The sequence below is a fragment of the Dromaius novaehollandiae genome, chromosome 3, assembly GCF_036370855.1.
Source record: "Dromaius novaehollandiae isolate bDroNov1 chromosome 3, bDroNov1.hap1, whole genome shotgun sequence".
NCBI classification, from domain to species: domain Eukaryota; kingdom Metazoa; phylum Chordata; class Aves; order Casuariiformes; family Dromaiidae; genus Dromaius; species Dromaius novaehollandiae.
In genome coordinates this window covers 60,284,775-60,310,978 of record NC_088100.1, presented here as the reverse complement: position 1 = coordinate 60,310,978, position 26,204 = coordinate 60,284,775, and the positions used below count along the sequence as shown (strand labels likewise).

The window sequence follows — 26,204 nt, the reverse complement described above, 5'->3', positions numbered from 1 at the left end:
TACAATGAAAAATAAAATAACACTGAGTTAGATGTAGTTGTGCATATTCCTGATTAACCTCACTTACATTCCATTGATGTTTTTGGATGAGACTTGCAGTTTCTTGTTCAAGTTTATAAGTTAAGAGGCTGATTAAAACATACTGATAATGGGAAGCAAGCTAGAAAATTTAAAAACAAAACCAGTTTGTTGGTAATTGAGTTTACTTTGTGTTTACTGCTCTTAATTATAATCAATTATGTTTTGGGTAATGAATTCTAGTACTATGAAATAAGATACTTTTGCAAAGAAGAAAAATGTTGTTAATATTTAGTATGAGTTCTCTCTGTAGTGAAGGAGAACCTGTAGCTTTTTTTCTTAAGTACTGCCGTTTTCATGGCAATGTTTTAATTAAATAATGTCTCTGAACTTCTGCCTTTTTAGATGCCCTGTGTTAATTTAGGTTATGTCAGTGTTATGTTTTAGTTAGTAGTATTGAACATAAACACTTTAAGATAAGTCAGTATATTTTGTTCTCAAATAGCATTAATGGCAATTCATAGTATATTCTTATTAGGTATCTGAATGCTCTGTAATCAGGGTGTTTTAAAATAGTTGTAAGGGAAAGAAATAATGTAATGCCTTTGGAAGATAAAGACACCCTGAGCTATGAGGCATGCTGTGATAGATGCAGGTAAATTAATGTAGTAGGTGGGTGATTTTAAAAGCAGACCCTGTTCCTGGATGTATGTCTGACAAAAAAACCTGATATAGCACTTTTATCCTCTTCAAGCTTCAAATTCACCAATCAGTATGAGGAGAAAAAATTTCTCAGGACTTTTATCTGACACCCCAGATAAACATAATTTTGTACTGGGTTCTTACCATGGAGCTATCTACTTTGATAGATTTAGAGCTAGTCATTATGCTTTTACAGCAGGTGGTGGAGAAAAATAAAAGCATGCTGTTGAATAAAAAGAGCAGATTGTTCCAACTAGTCATTTGAACTGGATGAGAAGAGAGTATTTCATTCTTGGTGTGACACCTTCATACATATAAGTCCCCAAGAAGCCGTCAGTAACCGATTCCTTTATAAGGGAAAAGTTATGGTGGAGAAAGTTTGTTGTGTAACTGTAGTGCAACTGTTTTTTCCATACTTAATTTTTTTCCCATCTCAGTGATCTCATTTTTAGTGGATGAATTTCTGGGTTCAATTCAGGAGCATGAATGAAACCTAAGATGCTACTAGTATGTTTTCGATTTTGCATGGTACCAGAAGTAGTCAGATGCAATAATACTTCTCAGAAATAAACTGTAAAAATGTCTTATTTCTACTGCGCTTCTATATATGCCATTTTATGGCAGAAAAAAAATCCTTTACAATGCTAATTGATTTTAGAAATGTCCTTCGTTTCTATAGCCTAGTTATTTTAAAAAAAACAAATCAAGTACTCCCATTTTCCCTGTCCGTCCCTACCCCAACACCAGAAGATGCAGTTTTCTTTCATTCTTTTCTGCTATTAGCTTCTGAAACTTGGGGTCAGATCTTGTGAGAATGTGCTTGGGAGTTCTGGTGGATAGAGACTTACTATAGGAGACTTCACAGTAAGGTCCTTATTTCTGTCATTTGTTTTTCATTCCATTCAATTTGTTATATTCAAATTTTTTTGGTCTTTATTTTTAGTCTCCTAGAAAGTGTGACATCAGACAAAGAAACATATTCAGTCTGAATTTCAGAAAGTATGCCAGCCTTTCCTTTTCCCCAGTGCATGACTTTTTTTTTTTTTTAGGTGGTATAAAGCATGGCCATTAAGTGTGTATTATTCTTCATCAGCCAGTTTTACCAACTAGTATTTAATTTATCACTATTTAGTAGTTTTTTAGCATTTGAAATTGTTTTAGTACCACTGCTTTTCTGAGTATATTTTAAAGGGCACTGGAATTGTTAAGATCTGATTATGAAAACTGACTTACAGAATTTTTAGGTGGTATGTGGGAATATGACTGCTTTTAGCTAGTAGGTAATCTGTAGTATAGCATCCCTATAATGCCATTCTTAATGACTTTCCAGGTGAATGAAATTTTGGTGTGCAGAAGATATGCCACTGGCTGCTTCTGTTCTTCTATTCTAAATGGGAAAACTGGCATAAAAGGTTTCTAGAAGCCATGTGACTGTAGTGAGAACCCTTGTGTTAGATTAATGATTAGTTCAAAATCTGAGTATCTTTTTTTTTTTTTTTTCTTCTTCTGAGCTGATGAGCTTGGGAGGCCACAGTAAAGTTGTACTGGTCTTCCGCATTTATCGGTGCAAGTTCCTGATGCATGCTTGTCTTCCAGTCTTTAGCATATCTGTATTTTAACATGATAAAACACTAGTTCAGCTCTTCTTTCCTGGGTCGATATGAAAGGATGGCTGTAGGAGAAATCAAAATTGCAGAGCGGTGTCAAGACTGAGTGTAGCTGCTGAAGAAATACTGTAGTAATGTTGAAAAAAAATGTAATTTGTCTTTAAATTCAAGTATCTTGAAATAGCTTTTTATATGTGACATGTAAACCTGACTGTATGGTCTGTATTATTAAATTTAAGTTAATCTTAAAGATTTTAAGATGAATTTTAAGATTAAATTGAGGTTGATCTTAATGACCTTGCCATTTAGTGGAGCTTTAATTTCTTTCTGTAGAGTTCAGTGTAGGGTATTCATCTCTTTCTTCTTGTAATGAACATTTAAGATTCTCTCTTTTATAAATGAAAATGGACATGTACTCAGGAAACTTTTATGAGGCTAGAGTGATTTATAACGTCTCTTTTAAGAAGGATGCTGGAAAGGAATGTGTGCATGTCCTAGGTGTTTTTAAGCTGAAGTTAGTAACACAGTGAAGCTTCAGGAAAAAGATGTTAGAAATGGTGAACTGTTGATTTGCTTCATTTCTGTGGAATATAAATGTTTCCTAAATGCTTCCTCAAACACTGAACAAATTTGATTGACCCAAAACGCAGTTAGCCATTTGGCAAAACAAGTGTCTGGATTTAAAACTCTTTCCGTTTTACTAGATGATGAGAACTGTAGCTCTGGTGCTGCTGTTTAGGTGTTTGCTCCTGACAGACCAGCTGATTTTCTTTTGTGAAGCTGTCGGGGCTTCCGCACAGGTGACTGTGGCCTGGGTCAACCCAGGCTGCTGTCTTGCTTTGGTCTTCGCTTGTTCCCTTGACCTCAAGAACGATGGTAGAGGTCCGAGGGAGGCCCAAGTGGTAGACGTAGGCTTAGGTACTGTGCGGTCTGAGGGCATTTGAGTGGTGGTGCTGTGTGCCTTCCTGCCAGAAAGCTGTGCAGGGACATACAAGCCTGTGTTCATAGCTTTTGTGATGTGTGTTGGTAGGTCTGTGCAAATACCAGCTGTTGAAGATAAATTAGTTGCAGGCTAAACATCAGCTAAAGGAGTGTGGTGGGTGCAGGTGACAGGCCACTGGCTGGTGGTCAGGTATATTTGATGGAGTTGTTTTGGGGAAAGTTGCAATTGCCTGAGCTGGAGGTTTGTAGCTGTCATTTGTAGACTATTAGCAGACTATCCTCGAAGAATTGGGTGGCAAATGTCACGTAAGTGTAGCTGATTTCAGCTGCTCCATCCTGCTGGCAGATACTGAGCATTCATCAAGGGAGTCCACTTTCTTCTTTGAACAATACAGTTACATTATTTTGAGTACTGGCAAAGTAACTGAATTAGGGTGCTAAGAAGTCCTTACCTACAGTGTGTTTTTTGTCAAATTTCATTTTATGTTTGAGTGGTTAAAGATTGATGTGTATATAATATATATGTGAATATAGTAAACTAGAAATGTATATTATGTATATATATAGTTTTGAATAAACAACTGGGAACAATACCATTACTTCAGGGTTCATCCACCCATCATCTCTTGTCCTTCTGTGTTCCACATACCATATTACGTTAGGTTTATTGCTTAGTACCCCGAGTTACTGAAATAGCCTGCAGGCAGTTGACTGTTAAAACAGAGAAGGAGAAATCCAAATTTGTTCATGCTTTAAGTCATAAGAACTAATCTGCAAAGGATTTACAAATGCTTAGTCTGTCTCATGATATTACATTGGACAAATGGCTACAGCACTGGCTTTTACTTTACTTACCTTGAAATGTCCTGTATTTGTTGCTAAGATAGCTGATGAGGTGAAGTGCGTGGGTTTAAGCAGTTCTCTTTATAAGATGGATTTTATAGCAGGTTGATAATCCACCTTGATAAACTTTGTTTGTGTGTATGCAATACATGGCCCTTGCTTGTTTTGTTGATGCAGTAGCAATGTGCTACCCAGAATGCAGGTTGGATTAACAGGCTCGTTGTTATTACTAATCAGAACCATGATAACTAGAATTAATAGTGGGCACGAAGATGAGCAATTAAGAACATTCATCTTCCAAATGAGTCTACAAGATCCATTGGTAGTTTAAATTTATATATCGAGGGCACTTAAACCATTAAAAAGGGTAATGGGTGCCCTGAGGCATGTGTTTCAAAGCCATATGTCATTTTGGTTCTGTGACAGCAGACAGTGATAGCTTCCCTTTAAGGGAAACTGCTATTCATTTATCAGTTAAATGTCTAAGGAAATGTACATTTTTTGCTGTAGAATGATCATAGCAGTGTATTGTAAGTTAAATCAAAGAACAAAATTTATGTTCTAAGCCTTTCTGGCTTTATCATGATGGATGTTAATTAGAAAAGTCTCTTGGTGGTAATAGGGTATTGGAACTTTCAAAGACATAAATGATTCTTTGGCACACAAATACTTCTCCTTTTGCGTCTTGTGATCTTTGACAGTGACACTGATGCAGCAATCAACTTGGTACAGCACATGAAATGTTGGTTCAGTGGTTTGTGTTGTTGTTGTGCCTCTGTTGTCAGTGTAATATGTGAGAAGGTTTTGCTGAAGTGGAAATGGTGCTGAATGTGAAGTTTTAAGGTTTTTTGGTACAGGGAGTTAACAGGAAAGTTTAGAATATTTTTTCCTCTTAGTGTTGTCCTTACTAGCTAAAAGCACTGGTTAACACTTAGTCCTAGCAGTGCCCTAGAATGAGTGTCTGACAGTGTTTTTGGGGAAGCAGAATTAGCTGAAACATAGGCTGTTTTTTCATTTATTCAAAATGACAAATACTCAGAACTGTGGGAGTTAAGTAGTCTCTTTCTGAATATGATGTATAATCTCAATTTGGAACATACTCTAAATTTTCTGCTGAAATTTTTTAGTAAAAAAGACTTTCCTTCCCCAAACATGAATACTTTAGTTTTGCAGACTATCTGCATCTTGGATAAAATTCAAATACTCACTTTGTGCAGGTAAAAATACTTTATGCTCAGTTTGAAATATGTGTCCAGTCCTTTCCTTACTCTCTGAGCACAGACTGTAACTTTTCTTTGTCGTCATCCTCCCACTTTCCCACCTCCGCCACGTTTTTCTCTCAGGTATAGTGTGGGCTACCAAGACCCTTTCAGGCATGTGAGAGTATTCTTTCTTGCTGCAATGGTGGTGATTCATTTTACAGTTAAATTTGAATTTATTAGAGTAAGGATGGTTTGTTTGTTTGATCTTTAATACTTGTCCCATACTCTATATTTAAAAAAAAGTCAGTTGGGTAATGAAGTTAAAACAAATGTTCTTGTTCTTCTAGAAAGTCTTCTGGAAAGAATTCTGGCTTCTTAACAACAGGAGTTTTGATTGTGACAGTGGGAGTAGTCTGTTGGATTGATGTGCCCAAACTACTGAGAACAGAGAGGAGAGGTTGCAAGAAATATCTTGTCCTATTTCCGAGAGCCACTTATAATCTGATTCTTGAGTTCTTATGTAACTTCTTTTCTGGATTACAAGATACTGCCTAAATAAAGATGAACATGCTATGTTTTCTCTTTCACTTCCTTTGGGCCTTCTATTTTCGAGCAGAAGGAGTGAACCCAAGGACAGTTTACCATGAATGGAGATAACAGACGCTGCAAAGTTCTGTGCATGACATCTGTATTTTCTTGTGTTTACATTGTACTTTTTCTTCTACCAGACTCTCTTGATTCCTTTCTTTCTTCTGTCTCCATTGTTGATCTCTTCCTCTGATCATCCTATTTTCTTCTCCCTTTTTCCCACACTACTTTTTTGCCCTGAGTAGAAAATGTAGTTAATTTACTGAATGAGGCACAGTAGATATTACTGTTACAGAGGATTTTTTTTTAACTCTCTTTAACCTTCCTCTTCCTCCCTGTCACTTATCCTCACAACTTTTGTTGAAAGGTTTTTATATTCGTTGTTTATGTGACCCTGAAAAAGAGCCTTTCGTTGGTGTTCTGTTACACTGGATTGATTTAATAAAGTAAGATCATCAAATCCATTCTGCAGTAATTATTTCATTTCTGAGTAATTTTAATTATATTGTCTGAGTGCTTTTCTTTTGAACACAGTGTTTATTCTTATAGTCAGTGTTTGAACTACTTTTGCTTTCAGTGCATCAGGGTTGTTGATTTACACCTCTTCTATCCAGTGCATTTGGTTTTTTCTGTGCCCACCCTCCCCACGCCGGTCTAGGCGACCTGTTGCCTTTTGTTGCGCAGACACCGGGCCAGGTTTCATGTAGGCCCCAGTGACTCAATCTGTGACTTCATGCTCTGACAGAAGGTACTGTTGAGGGAACTTGGCTGTGTGAAGCAGAGAGATTTTAAAGAGAAGAACGTAGATGGATGAGGTGCTGGAGGATTTTAGCTTTGCGTAGGTGAGCTTGTGAACTGGGCCATAGGCTGTGTGGGTGCCGTAGTCCTTGTTGTAGCATCCAGGAGGAACGCCTCTGAGTCTTAGAAGACCTTTGATTTTAAATAAATACAGAATTTGTAACTAACAACAAGTTTCTCTCCTAGGGGGATGTACATTTGATGATGGTCCAGGACCCTGCGATTACCACCAAGACCTGTATGATGACTTTGACTGGGTACATGTCAGTGCTCAAGAGCCTCACTATTTGCCGCCTGAGCTGCCTCAAGGTGAGAAACCGCACAGGTACACCGAAGGAAAGTGTTTCTTTTTTAAGAAAATCTTGTGGAGTATGGCGTCAACGCCATACTCACTGGTTTTCACTTGCAGCTTGATAATAGAGATAATTAAATAGAAAACAATAAATATAATAGCAAATCTTGATAATTGAGAAACCTTCTTAGGAAAAATCCCCCCTTAAAGATGGGGGGATTGGGAAGGGAGAAAGGTAGTAATAATCTATTTTTTATTGTGTGTGGAATTCCTGTTGACTCATAATGAAATTTTACATCTTAAATGACAATTGATGTAGTGACTGAATGATCAAGGTATTTATAAAACAAACGGGAGAAGAAAAGTTACATAGAAAAAACCTATACTGAACCACCCCTCCACCCCAACTGCTCATCATCTGAAGGTAATCAGAAAAGCTTTGATTTATGGAAATACTGCCATTGTTAATTACTATTTAGGGCAGGTAATGAATAACTGAAGAGGTACAGCCTACATGACCTTGTCTGTTCACCTTTGATGAACAGCTTAATCGGTGCTTCCCAGACAGCATGATATGCTGAGAAAATGAAAGCATTTGAAATTCAACTACATTTTCCAATTAGTAGTACATTAAGTAATTAATCATGCAGAGGAGGAAAAAAGGTCATGGCTATTTTATTTGTATCTAAAAGGGTTTGTGGAGTGAAGCATGTGTGGAGAAGTAGTAGGAAATGTTGCCACACAGAAGGAACCTAACCTCTTCACCATTTTTCCCCTGCTTTTTATACATTGTTATGCATTATTAATGGTTGTTTGTGTGTATAGTTTTACTTTTTGACTACTGATTAGCTGGTTTCTCCCTACTTTGGTGTCACTGATATAAGCGACTGTTACCATGCCCCATGTCTTGCAAGCTCTACACTTTATTTAGTGGGCTGCTTGTTGATTCAAGTTTGCATATGGAAGAGTAAATTTGAGCCCTGAAGCATCTGCATTTCATGATGTTGATGGTCTTGTATGAAAGAATTCAAAATAAGCTCTCCTCTAGGAAGGCAGAAGTTGGTTACTTTTCAGGTCACGTTTTTCAGAGTCTACATGTTTATTAAAATGATGTGGATATTTTAATTACAGTGGAAGCACCATTTTGTAAAAATTTGGTATTCTCAGGCTTCAGGTGCACCTTGTATAGAGGAACAGCAATTAGAGGAATTGTGTTTTGAATGAATTTAAATGACAAGATAACTTCTTACTACATCTCCCAAATAACATACCTGTCAACCTTAGGCAATTTCCAGCATGAAATGACACAGTACTCTCTGACTTTGACACCTGATTTCTGTTCAGTTCTGCTGCAGCCCCATTTCCTGGTGCTTACTCTTTGTTTGGGGTGTGCTTTCCTCTCTTGAGCGTAGCATGTGCGTTCTTCTGGAGGAAGTTCTTATTTAACATTCATATGTAAAATCATAGTTGCTTAATCAACTTCAGCAGAGCAAATGGATGTTTACGAGATATTCCAAAGCAAATACAAAATAGGCTTTTTTATTTTTATTGAAATACCACACTTTTTGGATTACTGTTTAAAGCTTAATATTTGGTTGAGATCCAGACTCAAAGTGAGCAGACTGTCTCATCTGATGAGAAGCCATTAAGAAGTTTAGAGCCTCCAGATTCTCTGAAGATCCGTGCTGTATCCAAATACTTAAGCTCTTCTAGTTTGAAATAGCACAATCCTCAATTTTAAATTAACTGTAGAAATGTGACCCAGTTCAAATATGAACGCTGAATTCCTTCAGTGGGTCAAAGGAAGTGAAGCAGCAGGAGTTTCAGGCTAAAGCAGGAGGAAATACTATGTGCATCTGCCTCGCATTTTTCTAATATTGCAGACTCTAGTTGACTGTTGTTGAAACTAGGCTAGGAAGCAGTCTGCCACTCAGAAGTTATCAAAGTAGAATGAGATGTGGTGTTGACGGTAGATGTGGTGTTGACGGTAGATGTGGTGTTGACGGTAGATGTGGTGTTGACGGTAGATGTGGTGTTGACGGTAGATGTGGTGTTAAAATATTGCTGCTTTCACTTTGAAAAATTCTGTCTTTCTAAGCTGTTAATACAAGTCAGGAATCTCTTAGGAATCACTTTTTCCTGTGCAGTCTGAGAGCTGGAGGAGGCAAGGGGGTGCCTTCGCAGGAAAGCCGAGCAGTGCAGAAAATGAAGCGCTAGGCTAGGGACTGTTTTCTGTGTGCCTGCTCTTCTCTGGCTCTGTAATCCTCCAAACAGTAACAAAGTTCCTCAATCCATACATTGAAGTCCTCTTCATGGATGTCCTTTGTAATGTTAGCTGTAAAGCATTCCTCATCTTGCACGTCTCCTTGGAATCTTATACAGTGCTTTGGCCTTAGTATGAAGACTGTATAACCCTGTATAGCTGTGTTTCAGAAGGAGCACTGTTTTTACCAGTTTTTTCAAAGGTAATACTCTTAAGCTGAGTATGCAGCTTTCAGAGCTCTAACTTAATCAGATTCACCCAGAACCATTACAGTCATAGAGGACTCAAATTTCAAGCGTTAATTTTCAGTCTTCAGTAGCTTCAGAAAGTCTTGTTAAAAAAAATGGAAAAAAGAAAGAAAAGAATGGGTAAAAAGGGAAGAATTTGATGAACAGGCTCATGTTTTTCTTTTGATTCAAGTGACTAGAGGTGTTTAATTGAACGTTTTGTTTTGGAGAAGGATGAATGATGGGAAATGTCAGACCTAAAGGCACATGTTTTGGAGTGTTATGAAAAATTTGAAGACTCATCGTAATGGAAAGCATTTTTTAGCTTTAGAAATAGTCATCCTTAGTGGTAAGACAGGTATAATTACCTCTGAGTAATTAACCAACTTCAGAATTCCTTTTATATTGACCTACATTGTATTTTTCAAATTTCAAGCAAAGGCAGAAGACACTTATTTTCTGATATTTTATTTTCCAGGAAAAATAAATACAGTGCATGATGATTAATTTAGAAATAAGAATATTTAGAGCAGGTGCTTGTAAATTGTTTGAACTACAGCTTACATGATAAAACCTTTGGATTACATATTAAAACCTTGGAAAACACTTGATGTCCAGCTTTCAGTTTATAAGGTGATATAAAAATGACTGTGCTAGATCAAGCTATAGGTCCACTGTTTCTAAGAGTGGCCATTACCAGTTGCATAGGGAAGAATATAAAAGTAGGGCAAGTGACTGATGATAATTCCCTAGAATACTCTCCCAGCTATTTGGTGTTTAGGAATTTCCTCGACCAGAAACAATCTGTATCTTTAACATCCTCAGTGAATTTATATTTTGCCCCTATTGGTTTTGTCTTACTGCAAGTAGATCCCTTGAAGGCTTCTAGTATAGGCTATGTCCTGTAGCAAAGAGTGCCAGCATTTGCTACAAATCATGTAAAGAAGCAGCTCTTCATGCTTGTTTTGAACCTGTGCATGCTATTTCCATTTGATACATGTTGACTTCTTGTACTCTAGTGGGAAGTGAGCAAAGTTGATTCCTACTTGTCTTTTTCATGCCATTCAGTTTTTCTTTTTTGTTTTTATACTTTTTAACAAAATATACCCCCTTCTCCCATTGTCATTTGTTCTAAGTTGAATGGTCCAATTCTATTTAGTTGTTCCTTATGTAGAAAGTGTTGTGTAATTCTGAATTTGCATTTTGTGTGAGGCAGGGTTGGTGACCAAATGTTCGATTTTTGTAGACATGGTAACAAAAGTGAATTCCAAGTATTTAACTGATATCTTTATATGTGTGAAAAGAGACATCTTCTGTATGTTGAAGCAAACTTTGTAGAGCATGCATACATTATCAGGTGTATAACTGATATACATTATACAATACAAGGTAGAAATTAGAGAATTCTGTTAAGACGAGAAATCCAGTTTTGGGTATGGTTTTTTCCTGTTATTTTTAGGGGACCCTTCATTACATGTGGATAACTTTTGTTTTGTATAAGACTTTCTAAATGAATACTAGTGCTCTCTCATTAGTAAGAGAGCTAGGGATATGTGAAGGGGTGGCTTTATCCATATTAATAATACATTTACTGCTGCTTTTACCCTTAGATAAAGAATATAGTTTATTTACCCTGTTCGGTTTTCCCTTTAAAAGCAGCATTACTCTGAGGCTATGCAAGGTCAGGGCATGAGAGCCTGTAATGGGCTGTGTGATGGGGAGCTACTTAATGAAGGACTTTTTTAATGTAAGAGCTATTACCCTCCTGGATACAAACGCAGTTTGAAGAATGTCTAAATTGTCATGGCCAACAGGGACATGCTGAGATGGACATCTTGTTTCTGATCTTTCAGAGGGGGGATGTGCCTAGTTTGAATATGTGCTAGTCGTTTTGAATTAGTCTTCTAAAAATCCAAGGAAAATAAGTTAACCATAGGGTGGAAGTCCTCAGTTGCATTTATGTCTAGCATTAATAAAGGAGAAGAATACAGATTAAATCTGTAAAGATGTACCTTAGTGTTAGAGTACATTTCACAAAGGTAATGTTTGTTTTTTACAGTGAAGAATATTGCTAAAATTAATTTTGACTTTGCAGAAATTACTTATGACTTTGCATGTTACCCAATTTTAAAGAATAAAAGTAAATTCACTGCCGTTATTGGAAAAAAGAATAATGAACCTAACAGTCCTGAACACTAAAGCCTTGCAGATTCTAGTTTAGGCTGACGTTCTGGGCTCTCTAGCTCAAAACTGCACAGTTAGTTTAGAACTGAGAACATGCACTAGGAAAGGCAATGCAAATGAGAGGAAGTGTGTTGATGAGTAATGTTAGGCCATACTTTCACAGTATTTTTGTTTATGTGGCTCTTGGGCAGACTGTCCTTGGCTGCTTGTTTCCCATTCCCATATCCTGTCCTTTCCAGGGACATTCTCATGTTGTTGCCTGCTCTCTCAGTTGCTCAGATACACATGTGGTTGTGCAGTAGGTCGGGTCAGGGAAGTAGAGTGGGTTAAAAATAATAATCCAGAAGAATGAAGCATTTAGCATGGGTCCGTTCATTGTGCAGCTGTAAAAAGAGTTATTAAGCTGGTGTAGCTGATGGGGTGGCATGGGAACTGGTGATGTGGGTGGGTGCAGGGGTTGTGTAAACCTCCGAGACTTGTGAAAGAAATACTTATCAAAATTATACTCCTAGATTTACGTGCAGCTTTAATTTTCTCATACAAGTAGCACTGAGATATTTGTTATGATCTGGAAGGTCAGTTATGTGCTATTTAACTTATCCCTTTTACAGAAAGGAAATAGCTTTTGTGTCACCTGCATGACCCAAAATGAGTGTCTGCACAGGACCAACGTAAGTGTTTACGAAATTTATAAATGAGAGAGGGGAGCCAAAAGGTCATGACATTTGTGTTTTAATACAGATTTTGTATGAACATGGCTTGGGTAGGAGAGCTGGAATGTAGAGATCATATAGATAAGACCTAGCCTTCTACTTCACTTAAAACTGAATTTTTTTCTGTAGAAATGAAACTACCTTAAACTGTGTGGATGTGTATGGGTAAAGTAAAACAAATGTTAACTGTGAAAGGGTGTTGGGGAAAGCTGGATGTTTTGGGGGGCTGTTGAAAAAGAGATTTCTACAAGTAGCAGGATAACACTAAGCATATTACAAATTACTAAACCCTTCATTGGAGACACTGATCAACAAATGATGTGCTAACTTGCTGTTTTGTACTATGGAAGAGAGGTATTCAGAGAGAATACTTTTGGGGAGAAGTAAGTTTGTTTGTTGTAATAGATGGACTATAAAAGTTTGCCAGACCATTGAACAGTTGACTACTGACTTTCTGTGGTTTTACTGCTGTATGGCTTGCATTACCAGTCTAAAGGTAAAAGATCAGAGAAATGATGACAGAGATAATGTTTTTGCTAATCCATGGACTGGCAAATGCAGTATGGGAAGTTAGTTGTTTCAGTCTAAAAGTGATCATAGGAAGCTTATCTGAGTCATAAGCTATGAAGTAAATTGTAAAAAGCTTGGATTTGTGTCAAGAGATCTTGGTTGCATCTCCTTTTGCATTTCTTTATGTGATAGAGTAGATATGTTTTCTGTAAACTGAAAGAATTTTTTTCTTATTTAAAAGGTTTAGTCTTTTCATACACCCCTCGGCCCCATAAGTTAACTAATATTTATTTATTCTTTGACTTATACACTACAGAGCTGAAAATTTTGATTGAGCATGATCAGAAAAATATACTTTACTCCTTTTCTTAAGAAATCATCCCTTTCAGGGTTACTGAATGTCTGTCTTAGGCTTCTTTCTGTTAAAGAGGCTACTTTCTTGTTAGTGCAGTGCAATTGATGTCTACCAAAAGAACACCTGTAAGCATCCTGATCCTGTTTGCCTAGCTCAGTACAGTGTGTTAATCAATGTATTGACCAACTCCAAGGATTCACTGTTGTTCTCAAGCACGCTTAGAATAAAGTGAAGAGAGAAGCAGTGCAGAGAAGGCTTTATAGATAACGCAGAGTGTAGCAGTGCTTTTGTGCATTTAGGTAAGCCTTCCCCCACCCCCATAAAAGTAGACATGGGATTAAAAATAAGGTTTCTGTAGAAATTACCTTCACAAATAGGTGAAGTATACCTGCTAGTTTCTCATTCATTGAAACAAATGGATTTATTTTGTGTTTTTTGGATAGTAAAAGGATGAACGTTTTAAAAAAAAAAAGAAGATTATTTGCTATATTTCACCTTCACGATCAGCTGCTATATCTGTTTGAATGTGGAACAAAAGTTGGTACATACTGTGGTTGCTTTTTTTTCTTTTTCCTTTAAGTTATAATATTCTTTTGTTCAACCATACCTCTTTGGTGTGATATGGATTACCATAAAACTTATTTGGTCTGGAATAATTTATCTTTTTACTTGCATGTATCTGTCAAATGAGTGTATCTACTGGTATCAGTTATGTTTTAGAATCTGTTAGATCGTTACTTTGAGTAGATTATAGCCAAATTCCAATGGAAGCTGTCTAAAACGCTGCCTTCTGAGGGACTGTGCCTTCTCTTCTTTCTTTTCTCTTCTTTTTCACCTTCAATATTTGAAGTTTATTAGTTTCGTTTGTCTCTTTCTCTGCAGCTGGAGTAATAAATTAAGGTGAGAATTCTGTTTGCTACAGATAGAATTCCCAAGAAGTTGGTTAATCTTGGGCAAATCTACCTTTGCCATGCTGGTACCAAAAGTTATCGAAATTATCATGTGCCGGTTGATTTTACAACATTCGTAATAGTATTCTTGCTCTTCATGCAGGTTAGCCCTTTTCTGTCCTTTTGATATCAGTATTATGCGAGGTTCAAATGGTATTGCCCATCTCTGCAGCACTGTGGGGAAGAAATGGCCGGTTCTTGTCAGCTCATACCGCTGTTCCTCAGAAGCCTTGGGTGTAAGTGTAGCGGTTTGTTTGGCTTAATTCGGTCAGCTGCTGCTTGGGGGAACTGTAAGAGGGATTACCTGAAGCTGCTATCTTGATAGCTTCGTGCAGGGTGAACAAAAGGCAAATTGGTCCTGTTCCAGCCTTTCAGAGTTAACGAGAAAGCATTTGGAATACTACGTTGTTACCTTGGAAGATTATTTCAGATATTTAGTGCCCAAAGTGTGAAAGGCAGGGAATATATATACACGTATATATATACACATATTTTTTGTTCCTGAAGGTAATGTTTTGCTTGGCTTTGAAATTCTTTTGTCTGTCTTGGTGTGTAGTGGAGTGCTGCACCTGAGCTAATGTATGATGCTTCTCACGTAGCTTCATTTAGCTCAAAGCATGGGCACGGCTCGCTCACTCCTGCCCACAAAGCATGGTGTAAGCATATCTGGTGGTTTTCTGCCTTCTCTGGTTGGTACTTTGGCTGGACTCTTTAATGGAAAAGATAAAGAAGACAAATACTGTATGTGAACTTATTTTGTGTTTACAAGGCCATTTCAATTTGCTGTAAGTCTAGGTGGCATCCTCCCTTCCCTTCTTTCTACTGATCATGTATTTCTGATTGCTGCTATTCATCGTTCTGGTATTGCTGTAGGTTGATCTGCCTGGGAACCCTATTCCTCTGCTTCTCCCCTCACCCACCCCAGTATAATTTTTAGCAGCCCAAATGAATGTCAGATTCAAGTAACTGTGTAACGACAGCCTCTACTGTAGGAGGAGATGTGGAAGAAGCTAGGCTAGAAGTAGGAGAAAGAAGTAAAATAATTTTACTGCTTGGAACAGTGAAAGTGAAAACAGGGTCTGGGAACTATTTGGGGAAAGAGTGAAGGAATAGCACCATGATATATGAAAAAGAATAGAGTGAAGACAGGATGGATAAGGACCTACAATAAGAATGATTAACTTACCTTAGTTTGTAAGGTTATATAAGTTTATACTAATGCAAATTAACTGACATTATTTACCAATAATCTTCAGAAATACCACCAAGAGGCAAAGGTCAAGGTGTTAGAGTGACCCTTTACCTGGGTACTTCATGATCTGAGGGGCTATCTCCCCTTTCCCATGCTAACTTCTCACTTTCGTTACATCAGTGAGGAAGCTGCTTGGAAATGTAAGCAAAGCTGTGAGCTACTTTGAATTTGCAACCCCCCTTCTAATACAGGACCTGTTATGCTGCTGGAAGCTAATGTCTGAATAACCTGTGTACTCATAACCAGACCAGTGGTAACACAGGAATGGTAGTAGTAATAATGCCTATGACAAGCTTAACAAACGAGCAAGACGAGGTAAAATTCAGGAGGCTGTATGATAGCAGCACAACAATGAGAAGCAATACTTTTTCCTCCACCTTTTTTCCATGTACACTATCTGAGATTTTACTGTTTGCTTAAATATCGATTTCTGAGCTTTGACACTTTTGCAGCTCAGTAAGTAAATTATGTCCCTTTGTGCTTTTGCTGCAAGTTGGTGCTAATACAGCATTCGTTGATGTTTGTTAATGGTAACTAAAGCCGCGGTAATAATGAAACTATATTATTGTACAGAACTGATTTTTGAATAAACTGAGAAGATTTGAAAAACTTTCCTTAGATCATGGTGGACTAAGGAAACAGTAATATTCAGGAAATGGTGAGATTTTTAACTTGAGCATTTTCGTCATTAGCTTGTATAAATACCTGTTCATATTTCTGTTACCAAGCTAACTAAGATCAGTAAGGCTTGCTTCATCTTTTTTTTTTACCCATGCCTGCTGCTAATATTTTGTTCCCTTTTTCACCTTTATATATAGATATTTTGAAAAAGCAAATCCCTTATATTGAGGGTCGCACAAACCTCATTTGCAAGTATGTAGGCTGCAAAGAGGCTGCTGCTTAGGTGGATTTATTTGCGAAGGAACAGGGTTATGTCAAGTATATGAACAGATTCAGTTGTGCATTGGTTTGACTCATGTTTGTGGAATGTATTGAATCTGAATCTTGCTTGATCGTTAGCATGGATGATGTTGATGCCTTAGATACAGTGACATCCAAAACTTCTTCCTTTCTTCCCATCCCCTCCTGAACTTGAAAGCCTAAGACCCTTTTCACTCTGTTTTAGTGCAGATTACAGAATGTTATTCAGAAATTATATCCATGAAGAACATGAACCACTGGAAAAAATGTTACTTTTAAAAGGCAGTGCAGCTTTTCATGCCAAAATGTGGTTGCTTCTGTCCAAAGGTGGGTGGATTTCAATCAGATTTAAACTGTAGTTTAAATTAGCAAGCAAGAAACCTTGAATTAGATCATACATTTTTAACTTTGATTTGCATTTTACATAGTGTCTGTTTTGGAAAAGAAAGAAAAAAATCTTAATATATTTTGCCCTGTACCCTTTTAAAGAACTGTTACCTTGTTCAAGAAGCCATCCCCCAGATCTGTCAGTTGTGTCACAGGATCAGGTGGCCTACCTACCAATAATTACTTGAACCTCTGGAAAGAGTGATGTTTGAGTTTCGTAATGCATAGTGAGAAGCTGAATTTTCTTGGGAAATATTTGAAATCCCTAGCTTTTCCTTTCCTAAGGAGGTATGACTGGGAGCATGTATAGTAAAGAGGTCCAGTGCTTGCTTCTCTCCAAAGAGAAAGGAGAGGTGTTTTACAGGGCAGTATTTCACATGTTTGAGGAAGTGATACGCCCTTCTCCCCCTCCCCTCTTTTCAGTGCATATGCTTGCAGTTTCAGTTTGGCTTACCCCCATTTCAGTGCAAGAGCTTGAGCCCCATCTGATACTTGTACAGCACATGTGCTGATTTCTGAGGGCCTGTTTTTGAAGCATGCTATCTAGTCTCTTCCAAGAAACTTGCATGTAGGTGCTGAGAGCTTTCCGTAGATATGTGGGTAGTGGCCATGTTGCCTCAAGTTTGGTGACAAACCTCTAAAGCTGTTGCATCTGGGCATGTGTCTTAAGTGTCCCCTCATGTCCCACAGCTTATGACGCATGTGTCATGCTGAGGCCTTATGCTGTAAATATCTCTCTCTGGTGGATGCAGAACATCCCTTTTATTATTTCTGATAGCTTGAACCGAAGAAAAAATGCATGTGGGCAATGGTAGTCAGCAGAGGTCTGGAGGGGACCTGGGCCACAAACAGTGCAGTGCAGGTATGAGCCTGCATGCTCCGGTGGATGCTGACCCTGGTCAGCATGGACAAAGCTAGTTGCCACCAGTTTCCTCAGAGGTTAAAGTTCACTTGCCATGCCACCCACAAAGGCAGGTAGACACAGTGATACAGGATCAGAGCAAGAGTTTTTAAATGGGTATAGAAAGATCAGAGGTTTCTGGTAAGTCTTGAAATCCACAGGCTGATAGGTCACTTGTAACAGAGTATGTGCATCAGTAGAGGAGTGTACAGAAAACAAATATCCTACCAGACAGCTATGAAAACTCCAGTCTGTTTTCACCAGACATTTTAAATCTGTCTGAGTAGAGTTGGGAAGAAATTGCTGGATATCAGGACCCTACTTTGTCGGAGAAGGTAGAATTAAGAAACACTTTGGACTAACAAAACCCCAAGGGCTAGATTCCTTTCCTCACTTTTTCTGTACTTCCGTTTTTTCCCTTTATTTCATGAATGGAAGATGCATTTAGTTCTTGTTTTGTTTCAGAGGAAGCAGCTCTTAAATCTCTCAGTCTAATCTTCAGTTCAAAATCAGTTTCAGAAAAAATGGATAAAAATACCAGTCTTTTAGGTACACTTATAATGTACAATCCAGGACTGTCCAGAGACACACTAGCTAATTCTGTGTTCCAGAAGGAGCACAGTCATCCCAGCTCTGTCCCTGCTATCAAGTTAGCTTGGGTGTATGCTGCCCTGGGGCTGCTGTACTGATTCAGGGACATGTGCACGGCACAGTGCTGGGAAGACGTGCTTGTTTTCATGCATTTACTAGGTTGTGTGGAACATGTATACACCAAACTACTGCTTACCAGGGGTTCCTTGAGTACTTTATCAATGCTTCAGTATTTTGCAGTTTGAAAAAAGAACAAAACCAAATAAAAACTTCCTCTGTTTCTTTTGTCTGTCTAAAGAGCAGCTGTCAGGATGTAAGAACTGTTTGTTGTAGTTTGGATCAAACCATTTTTAACTCCCTTGAGGGAGAAAACCTAGCCATATATAAACAGGAGTCAGACAAACTGTACTATTTTAGAGAAAGTGAACAAACAGTATGAACTTAAACTTTTCTGTTGTGCTTTTGTTTTTTACGAGAAATCAAGTGCATCACACTCAGACATAAGAAACTGTTCTTCTCATTAGTTTTTCCTCTTTAATATAGCTTATGTCTGCTAAACCAACCTTTACCTTGCACCCGCTTCTTCTACTGTGTGTTTGTGATGAATTTATGGATTGCTTTGAGATCTCCTAACCTGTGGACTTCCTTGAAAGAAAGAAAGAAAAAAAACTGCAACTGAATGACACGTGCAGTGCCAGTAGTGAGTTTCCCCTGTTCCTTCTCATGCTCTTTGCGTGAATTCTGTTGGTTACAGTGGCTTTGGAGCAAGTTGCTTTGGCAGCGGGTTTAGTGGGTGGGCTCCTCTTACGAGTTTACTCCTGACTGGCAGACACAGCTCTGCTTTCCAGTGAGATTACTGTTGCAGGTGGATTTTAAGATGAAATAAATTTGCAATTAGGCTTCACTTTCACAGGTTACAGTGAGCTGGTCTAATACCTTACTGTTGCTGAAAAGGGATTATTCTGCTCCCCTTCCCTCCCTTTCCTCCCTTGCCTTCATGCTTCAGCTGGCTTTGTTAGCTGACCTTACTCATCAGAGCTCACTGAGGGCTGATAAAACTCATTATCTCAGAAAAAAATGTTGTTGTTGTTTTTCTGGATTCAGCTGGCTTAGTGAAATGAGTTGAGTCATGGAAAGGTCTGTCAATCACCAGAGTCAGCAGCACAAGAGAATGAAGGAGCTGGGAGAAGGAAATCCGTAAAAAGGAGAGGAGAGGCAGGCAGGGAGCTGTTAGATCATGCCACTTGTTTGTGAACAGCAGTTTGTTTTCAGTTTCATGATAAATATAATCTAATTTCCACTCTCCGAGCCCAGACTTTTTCATTGCGTGGTTCTGCTAGTGCACTTGTATCTAATCTTATATGAAACCAAGAGATGAGTAGGTTCAGCTTGTTAATCTGGTAGACAATGAATTCATGCATGTGTCCTCCCCAGATATATCTATGCATTATGTGGAGAACTAGGTGAATAGCTGCTTTGGAGTCTGAGTCGGGTGTATATTCCAAAACTTTGAATGTACTGATAACTTGAATTGATGCAAAACATTATCTGCTGGACTTCATTAAATACATTAGAAAGGTGAAGTGATGACCAGCTAAAAAGTGATGGTTACCTAGCAGCAGGTGACTGCACAAAGTAAAGTGCTGTATCAAAGAAATGTAGTTTACTCAATAAAAAGGCCAGTATTACATAGCTTGAAGTAATCTTGGGCAATAGTATACAAGGAACTCTTTAGACATAAATATATGGATAATCATCACATGACCCCTCCAGAATAAACAAATTTTGCAGTCATAGGACAGCTGATCTAGTATTAAAAGAAAAAAAAATTACTAGAATTATCGTGTAAATTTATTTTTATGTAAAATTAATTTTACTCGTAGTATACATAAAGTATATATGTGAATTTAATTATGTTAAATTATATTCAGGTAATGATGTAAAATATATATAAAACATTTGATTAAGGAGGTTGAGAGAACAGCTACAAAACAGATTGCTTGTGGGTAAGGATCAAAGGACAGATCAGCACAGGTGATGGTGAAGTGAGCGTCTTCTACAGACCATCTAATTAAGAAGAGGAGTTAGAGGAAGTTGTCTTTAGGTAGCTAGCGAGAGCCTCATAATTGCATGCCCTAGTACTCATGGGTAACTTCAGTCACCCCAGTATCTGCTGGAAGGGTGTTATGCCTGGATGAAAGCAATCCAGGAGGTTTCTGGAATGTGTTGAAGACAATTTCTTGATGCAGGTGGTAAACAAACATACTAGAGAATATCCTACAAACAAGGAAGAACTGTTGGATGATGTAAAGGTTGAGAGCAGCTTTAGATGCAGTGACTCTGAGACTGTTAAGTTCTGAAAGGATTGACCAGGACAAACAGCAAAATTACAGCCCTGGACTTTAGAAAAGCAGATTTTGACCTGTTTGACAGAATCCCATGGGAAACTGCCCTGGAGGGCAAAGGGGCCCAGGAGAGCTGATTGATCATCAAAGGCATCCTTCTCGAAGCACAAGGGCAGTCCCTTTCAATGTGCAGGGAGTTGAGCAAGTGTAACAGAAAGCTGGCATGGGTGAACAGAAAGATTCTGACTGAGCTCAAACACAAAAAGGAAGTGCAGGAGGAGGGACTGGCTACTTGGAGGGGTTACAGACACGTTGCCTGAGCATGTAGGGATGGAGTAGTAGAGGCATAACTCAGCTGGAGTTCGAGCTGGCGGAGAGGTGAAGGACAACAAAAAAAGGTTTCTGTAAGTACATTGATAGGAAGGCTAAGGAGAGCATGGGGCCCATTGCTCAGTGGGGTAGGGGATCTAGTGATAAGGAAAAAGTGGATGTACTTGCTGCCTTTTTTTACCTCACTTTTCACTGGTAAGGCTTGTCTCTCAGGTCCCTGAGCTTCCTCGCAGTGTCTGTGGGAGTGAAGCAGCACCCATGCGAGAAGAGGGTAGAGTTAGTAGTCAGAACCTGCTTGGACTTGCACAAGTCCTTGGGACCAGATGGGATACATCTGAGTGTGCTGAAGAAGCTGGGTGATGTCATTGTGTGGCTGCTCTATGTCATCATAAAAAGGTCATGGTGCTTGGGAGAACGTTCCTCCAGACTGGAAAAAGGGAAATATTGCACCTGTCCTTGAGAAGGGTGAGGAGGAGAGGAGAATCTAGGAATCTACAAGGCCAGTCAGCCTTGCTGCAGCTGCTGGGAAGGTGATGAAGCAAATCCTTCTAGAAATAATTTGCAGATATGCGGAGGGATGAGTAGGGAATTGGAAGCAGCCAATGTGGATTTATCAAGGACAAATCATGCCTGACCAGTGTCTCTGCCTTTTTCTGATGGGGCCCTGTGTACAAGAAGAGGGTGGTGGATGTTGACTTTAGCTATGCCTTTAACACAGTCTCCCATAGTTTCCTTATCACCAGACTGATGAGATATGGGCTGTGGATGATAAGGTGTGTGGAAAACTTAATTGCCTTGCCAGCTCAGAGAGTTGTGATCAGGAGTGCAAAGTCCAGCTGGTGGCCACGAACTACTGGGGTCCCTCAGGGATCAATACTGAGACAAATACTGTTTGATGCCCTTGATATGCTGGAGGGCAGGGCTGCTACTTGGGAGGACTTGGACAGGCTGGAGAGATGGGCTGACAGGAATCTCGTGCAGTTCAGGAAAGGGAAATGCCAAGTCCTGCAGCTGGGGAAGAGTAACACTATGCCCCAGTACAGCCTGGAGGCCGGCTGCTGGAAAGCAGCTTTGCAGAAAAGGCCATGGTGGATGCCAAGTTGACCATGAGCCAACAATGTGCCCTTGCATCTAAGAAGGCCAACAGCATCCTGGGCTGCATCACGAAACAGTATTGCCAGCAGGTTGATGGAGGTGGTCCAGCACCTGGAGTGTTGGGTCCAGGTCTGGGCTCCCAGTACAAGAGAGATGGACATACTGGAGTGGGTACAGCAAAGGCTGTGAAACTGATTAGAGAGTGGAGCACAGGACATCTGAGGAGAGGCTGAAGGAGCTGGATCTGTTCAGCCTGGAGAAGAGATGGCTTGGGGAGACCTTGTCTAAAACTACCCAGTCAGAGGATATAGAAAAGATGGAGCCAGACAGTTGTTAGAGATGCACAGTGATAGGATGAGAGATAGCAGACACAAGTTGGAACTTGGGAAATTGCAGTTGGATATTAGGAAAAAGTTTTTACCTTGAGGCTGGTCAAATACAGGTGCTCAGAGGGCTTGTGGGATCTCTGACCTTGGAGGTGTTCAAGGCCTGATCAGCTTGCTCTAGTTCATCCTGATTTGAGCAGGGAGTTGGACTAGAAGGATCTTCAGATGCCCCTTCCGACCTAAACTATTTCATGATTCTATGAAAGTATGTATGTGAAGCTGCTGATAAAAATGAGTATAAATCAATGATTAGAAAATAAAGATGATAAAAATGTATTTGTCTGCCATAGATCAGTATTAGGCAGTGGTAATCAGTGAGACATAAGTATTCAGTTCAGGGTTTAGCTCAGGAACAGGCAGGAGGCAGTACTGGTTGCTCAGGTAGTAACATACTTTCTTCTCCCCCTGGTAATTGTAATATCAAACAGCAACTGTTGAAAAATAAATATATTTTTGATCTGTAAGGCATTATAATTTGCATGCAGGACCCTTTAACTTCTGAGTAAAACCCTTGGTTGAAAACTTTTCCCATTGATACTAATTTTTAAAGAGAGGTAGGATTTTTAGAAGACTATAAATTATTCAAAATTTTGGGTTTTTTTGATACTGTCATTGTATGGACTAGGATTTTTAGGAAGACTAAAAATGACTCAAAACATTTTTTTTTGCCATTGAAAAAAATGTTTGTGAGCTAGCCAATATTATATTATCATCATAACAGCATCATGGGAAGAATGATGCAAATGCACTCAGTATAAATGGAAATACAAGGGTGGTAGCATAACCAGATTTCTTTATGAAGATGGTATTTTTAAATAGAGCAATCTTTGCTTTGATGCCTCTGTATACAGTCAGACAGTTATGACTGAAGTGTATTTGTGGAACTGTGGCTTGAAAAGCAATGACTGAAAAGATTGAGGGTCATAGGCCATTTTATAGTCATGTAGGGATGTAAATACTGTTGGAGTATAAACTGGTGGTGGGCAGATGATACTGCACTTGCAGTGAACATTTGCTCTGCCCTATTGTCCATTTCAAAAACAGATGCTGACAAATTGGAAAGGTATAGAACAGAGCTGTAAGAAAGGTTAAAGATTCAGAAAGTGGCTTTTGGTGAGATTAAAGCAGCACGATCTTTTCCGTAAATCTAGAAGAAATTTGAGCTCATGTGAGAATGGCCAGAAAGTAGCTGCATCGGGAAAAGATTGAATTGGTGATAGCTATTTAACACAGCCAGTGAACACATTATACCTAGTGACCGGAATTAGCAGTCATATAAATTCTCTCTAGCCCTATTTTAAACGTTTTTTTTCCCCTAGCGAAGGGAGTTAATATTTAAAAAACTTTGGTTAGCATAGGTTTTGTTTGTTGTCTATTTTTTGTCTTGTTTTAGTTTTCAGTGACTCTAATTTTGCCTATTTCAGACCTTGTCTTTGTAGTTTGTGTACCTGTTTATCAATTCCACATATGTAATCGAAAACCACAGAAATACCTGTTCAAAATGGAGAAGTGATTTTACATGCGTGTGCTATGAAGGTGCAAAATGAGTAACCAGGTGGAATGCAAAACCCTGAAGACAGCTAGGCCTGTCCTTGTGTGTCTTGAGAAGAATTTATTTAGAATTTGTTTCCAGGAAGTTGCTTGGTGGAAAGGCTTTATTTTTAGGCATGTGAGCTGTGGTTCCATTTTAGAGCCTGTAACGGGGGTGGCCAAAACCTTCAAATTTCAAGCTCGGAAATTATGATTTGGCACTGTGTTTCTCAAAGCCAGAATCATCACTTGCCTCCCACCCCCAGAGCCCAGTACTCCTTCGCTCTACTGTTTTCTTCTGTTTTATTTCCTCAAACCAACCCCCCATCCATTCTGCTTGCCTGCTGCACCAGGATAGGTTTTCCTTGACTCCAAGCCTGGTTTGGTGGTGAGGTCTCAGTTGATGACCCTATGTGCTCCATCACGTTTGTCAGCAAACAGGTCTTTGGAGTGGCGTTTGGACCTCATGGTACAGCTGTGGTCGTGCTTCAAACACCTTTATAGTGCTTCAGTGTCTGTCTGTCGTCGTGGTCTGGTGTGGCAGACACGCACAGCTGGTTGTTAAGTGTGTGATGCCCAGGTGTGGGAGGTGGCAGCAGTGTGGCAGGGGGAGATGTGTGCCTCCTCCAGGGACCTGCAACCCAGGATGGGGCTTGCTTGCCAGGGCTGCGCCTCTCCCCGCTGGGTGCCTAGGACAGGCCCTAAGAAACAGAGATGAGATCTTGCAGAGGTACAGTGGGTAATAAGATGCAGTGTGGCTACTCCATATACTACCGTTATGTGTATATTTAAGGAGTTTTTTAAGGTTTTAATAAGAAAACAGCTTATCAAACTATTTGAAGTTGCTCAAACAGTGCCTAGCTTCCTTACTCTGGAGTCTCATGTGCAAGAAACAGGTCTATTTTAGAGGTAGTAATATTTTGCAGTTTCAACCTCTGTAAGATAGAGCAGCAAACAGTGTGTTTTCCTTGCCATCTTGACAGCTCTGGCAGGTACATATTTTGGTGAGCAGGCCTTCATTAAAACAGGAATTTGAGCAGATCCCTCAAGCAGGTTTCCCAGTGTCAGTTAATGAGTTACAAGAAGGCAAGTGAGAATTGCAGTTAAGGGTTAGTGAGGCTTTCATTCTGTCATGAATTTGGAAATTGGAAATAGTAGCTTTTGGGGGAGAGCAACATGTTGTCTCAATATAGCACGCAGTGTTTTCTTGTTACTGTGAGCAACAAAAAATGATAGTATTAAGGAGAACAGGTAAGCAATGCACAGTTCAGATCTTTGCTAAATGCTCCCTACTGACTTCTGAAAAGGCAACTAGGAAAAACCTCTTCTGCTTTTTTTAAGTGAGACGTGTGACCATTATGGGATTGCTTGGAGACATTAGGAGACTTTCCTGCGGGGAGAAATTTTCAAGTATATCTGACTTAAATACATGGACATTTATCTTCCATGTGCTTTGATGGCTTTTCTTGACATGTTTCCTGTTAACAAAGGTATTTTCATTTAAATGTTTGTCTCTTTGCATCCCATCTGCTCCATTTTTTTGATGCTTAACTGAAATCCCAGTTGCGATAGCGTTGTGTCACTTCCATTCCCCAAGGAAACTGTGATTTCTCTCATGCAGGATCTGACTTTACTGCAGCAATGTACAAAAAGATAAGATGGAGTAGGCTATGTTGTTTTGTCTTTTACTCAGGTGTGCTCCATTGAGCTTTACTAAGAAATTTTCTTTAAAACTGAAAGAATATGAACTAGTTGTAAAATCAGTCAAACAAAAAAAAACATAAAACCTTTGTTTCTTGGAGGGAAAGAAAAAAAGGTGCAGGCCAGAATCTGCCAGAACTAAAAGGTATGATTTTTAAAAGTAGCCTAGAAAATGATCATTTCTTTAAAGATCTGGGTAAGGCTTTCCATAACTTACCTCTTCCAAATTCTGTAGATATTGCCCAGGATACTATAGCATGTTCATGGAAGAAATTTTACATAATCTGTTAAAATACAGATTTTGGGGGGAGGGGGAGTGTCACCATAGTAGTCCTATTGAACGTAAACACCCTCCCCCCCCACCCCAGACCACAAACTAAAAATATATTGTTTTACATCTCCATGATCTGTCGTCTTTCACTTAAAGGCTCAGCGTGACTTGCTAGAAGTCTACTTAAATTTTACTTGGTATATGGCAGTTACAGTGCAGAAAACAGACTTAAGGATACTGAAGACTAAATACTAGCTGAAAATAAAAATCTTTAATGTTCTTCCCCTCCTAGCTTCCTTT

At 39.0% G+C, this 26,204-nt stretch overlaps 1 protein-coding gene across 4 annotated transcripts in view; it reads left to right on the top strand.

Moving 5' to 3' along the window:
* PTPRK (protein tyrosine phosphatase receptor type K) overlaps window positions 1-26,204 on the top strand; it is a 403,334-nt gene that overhangs the window by 79,282 nt on the left and 297,848 nt on the right. For all 4 annotated transcript variants that reach the window (XM_064508961.1, XM_064508963.1, XM_064508960.1 and 1 more), the window contains exon 2: window positions 6,887-7,009. In XM_064508961.1, coding sequence (XP_064365031.1) covers window positions 6,887-7,009 — 123 coding nt within the window. The remainder of the gene's footprint in view (window positions 1-6,886; window positions 7,010-26,204) is intronic.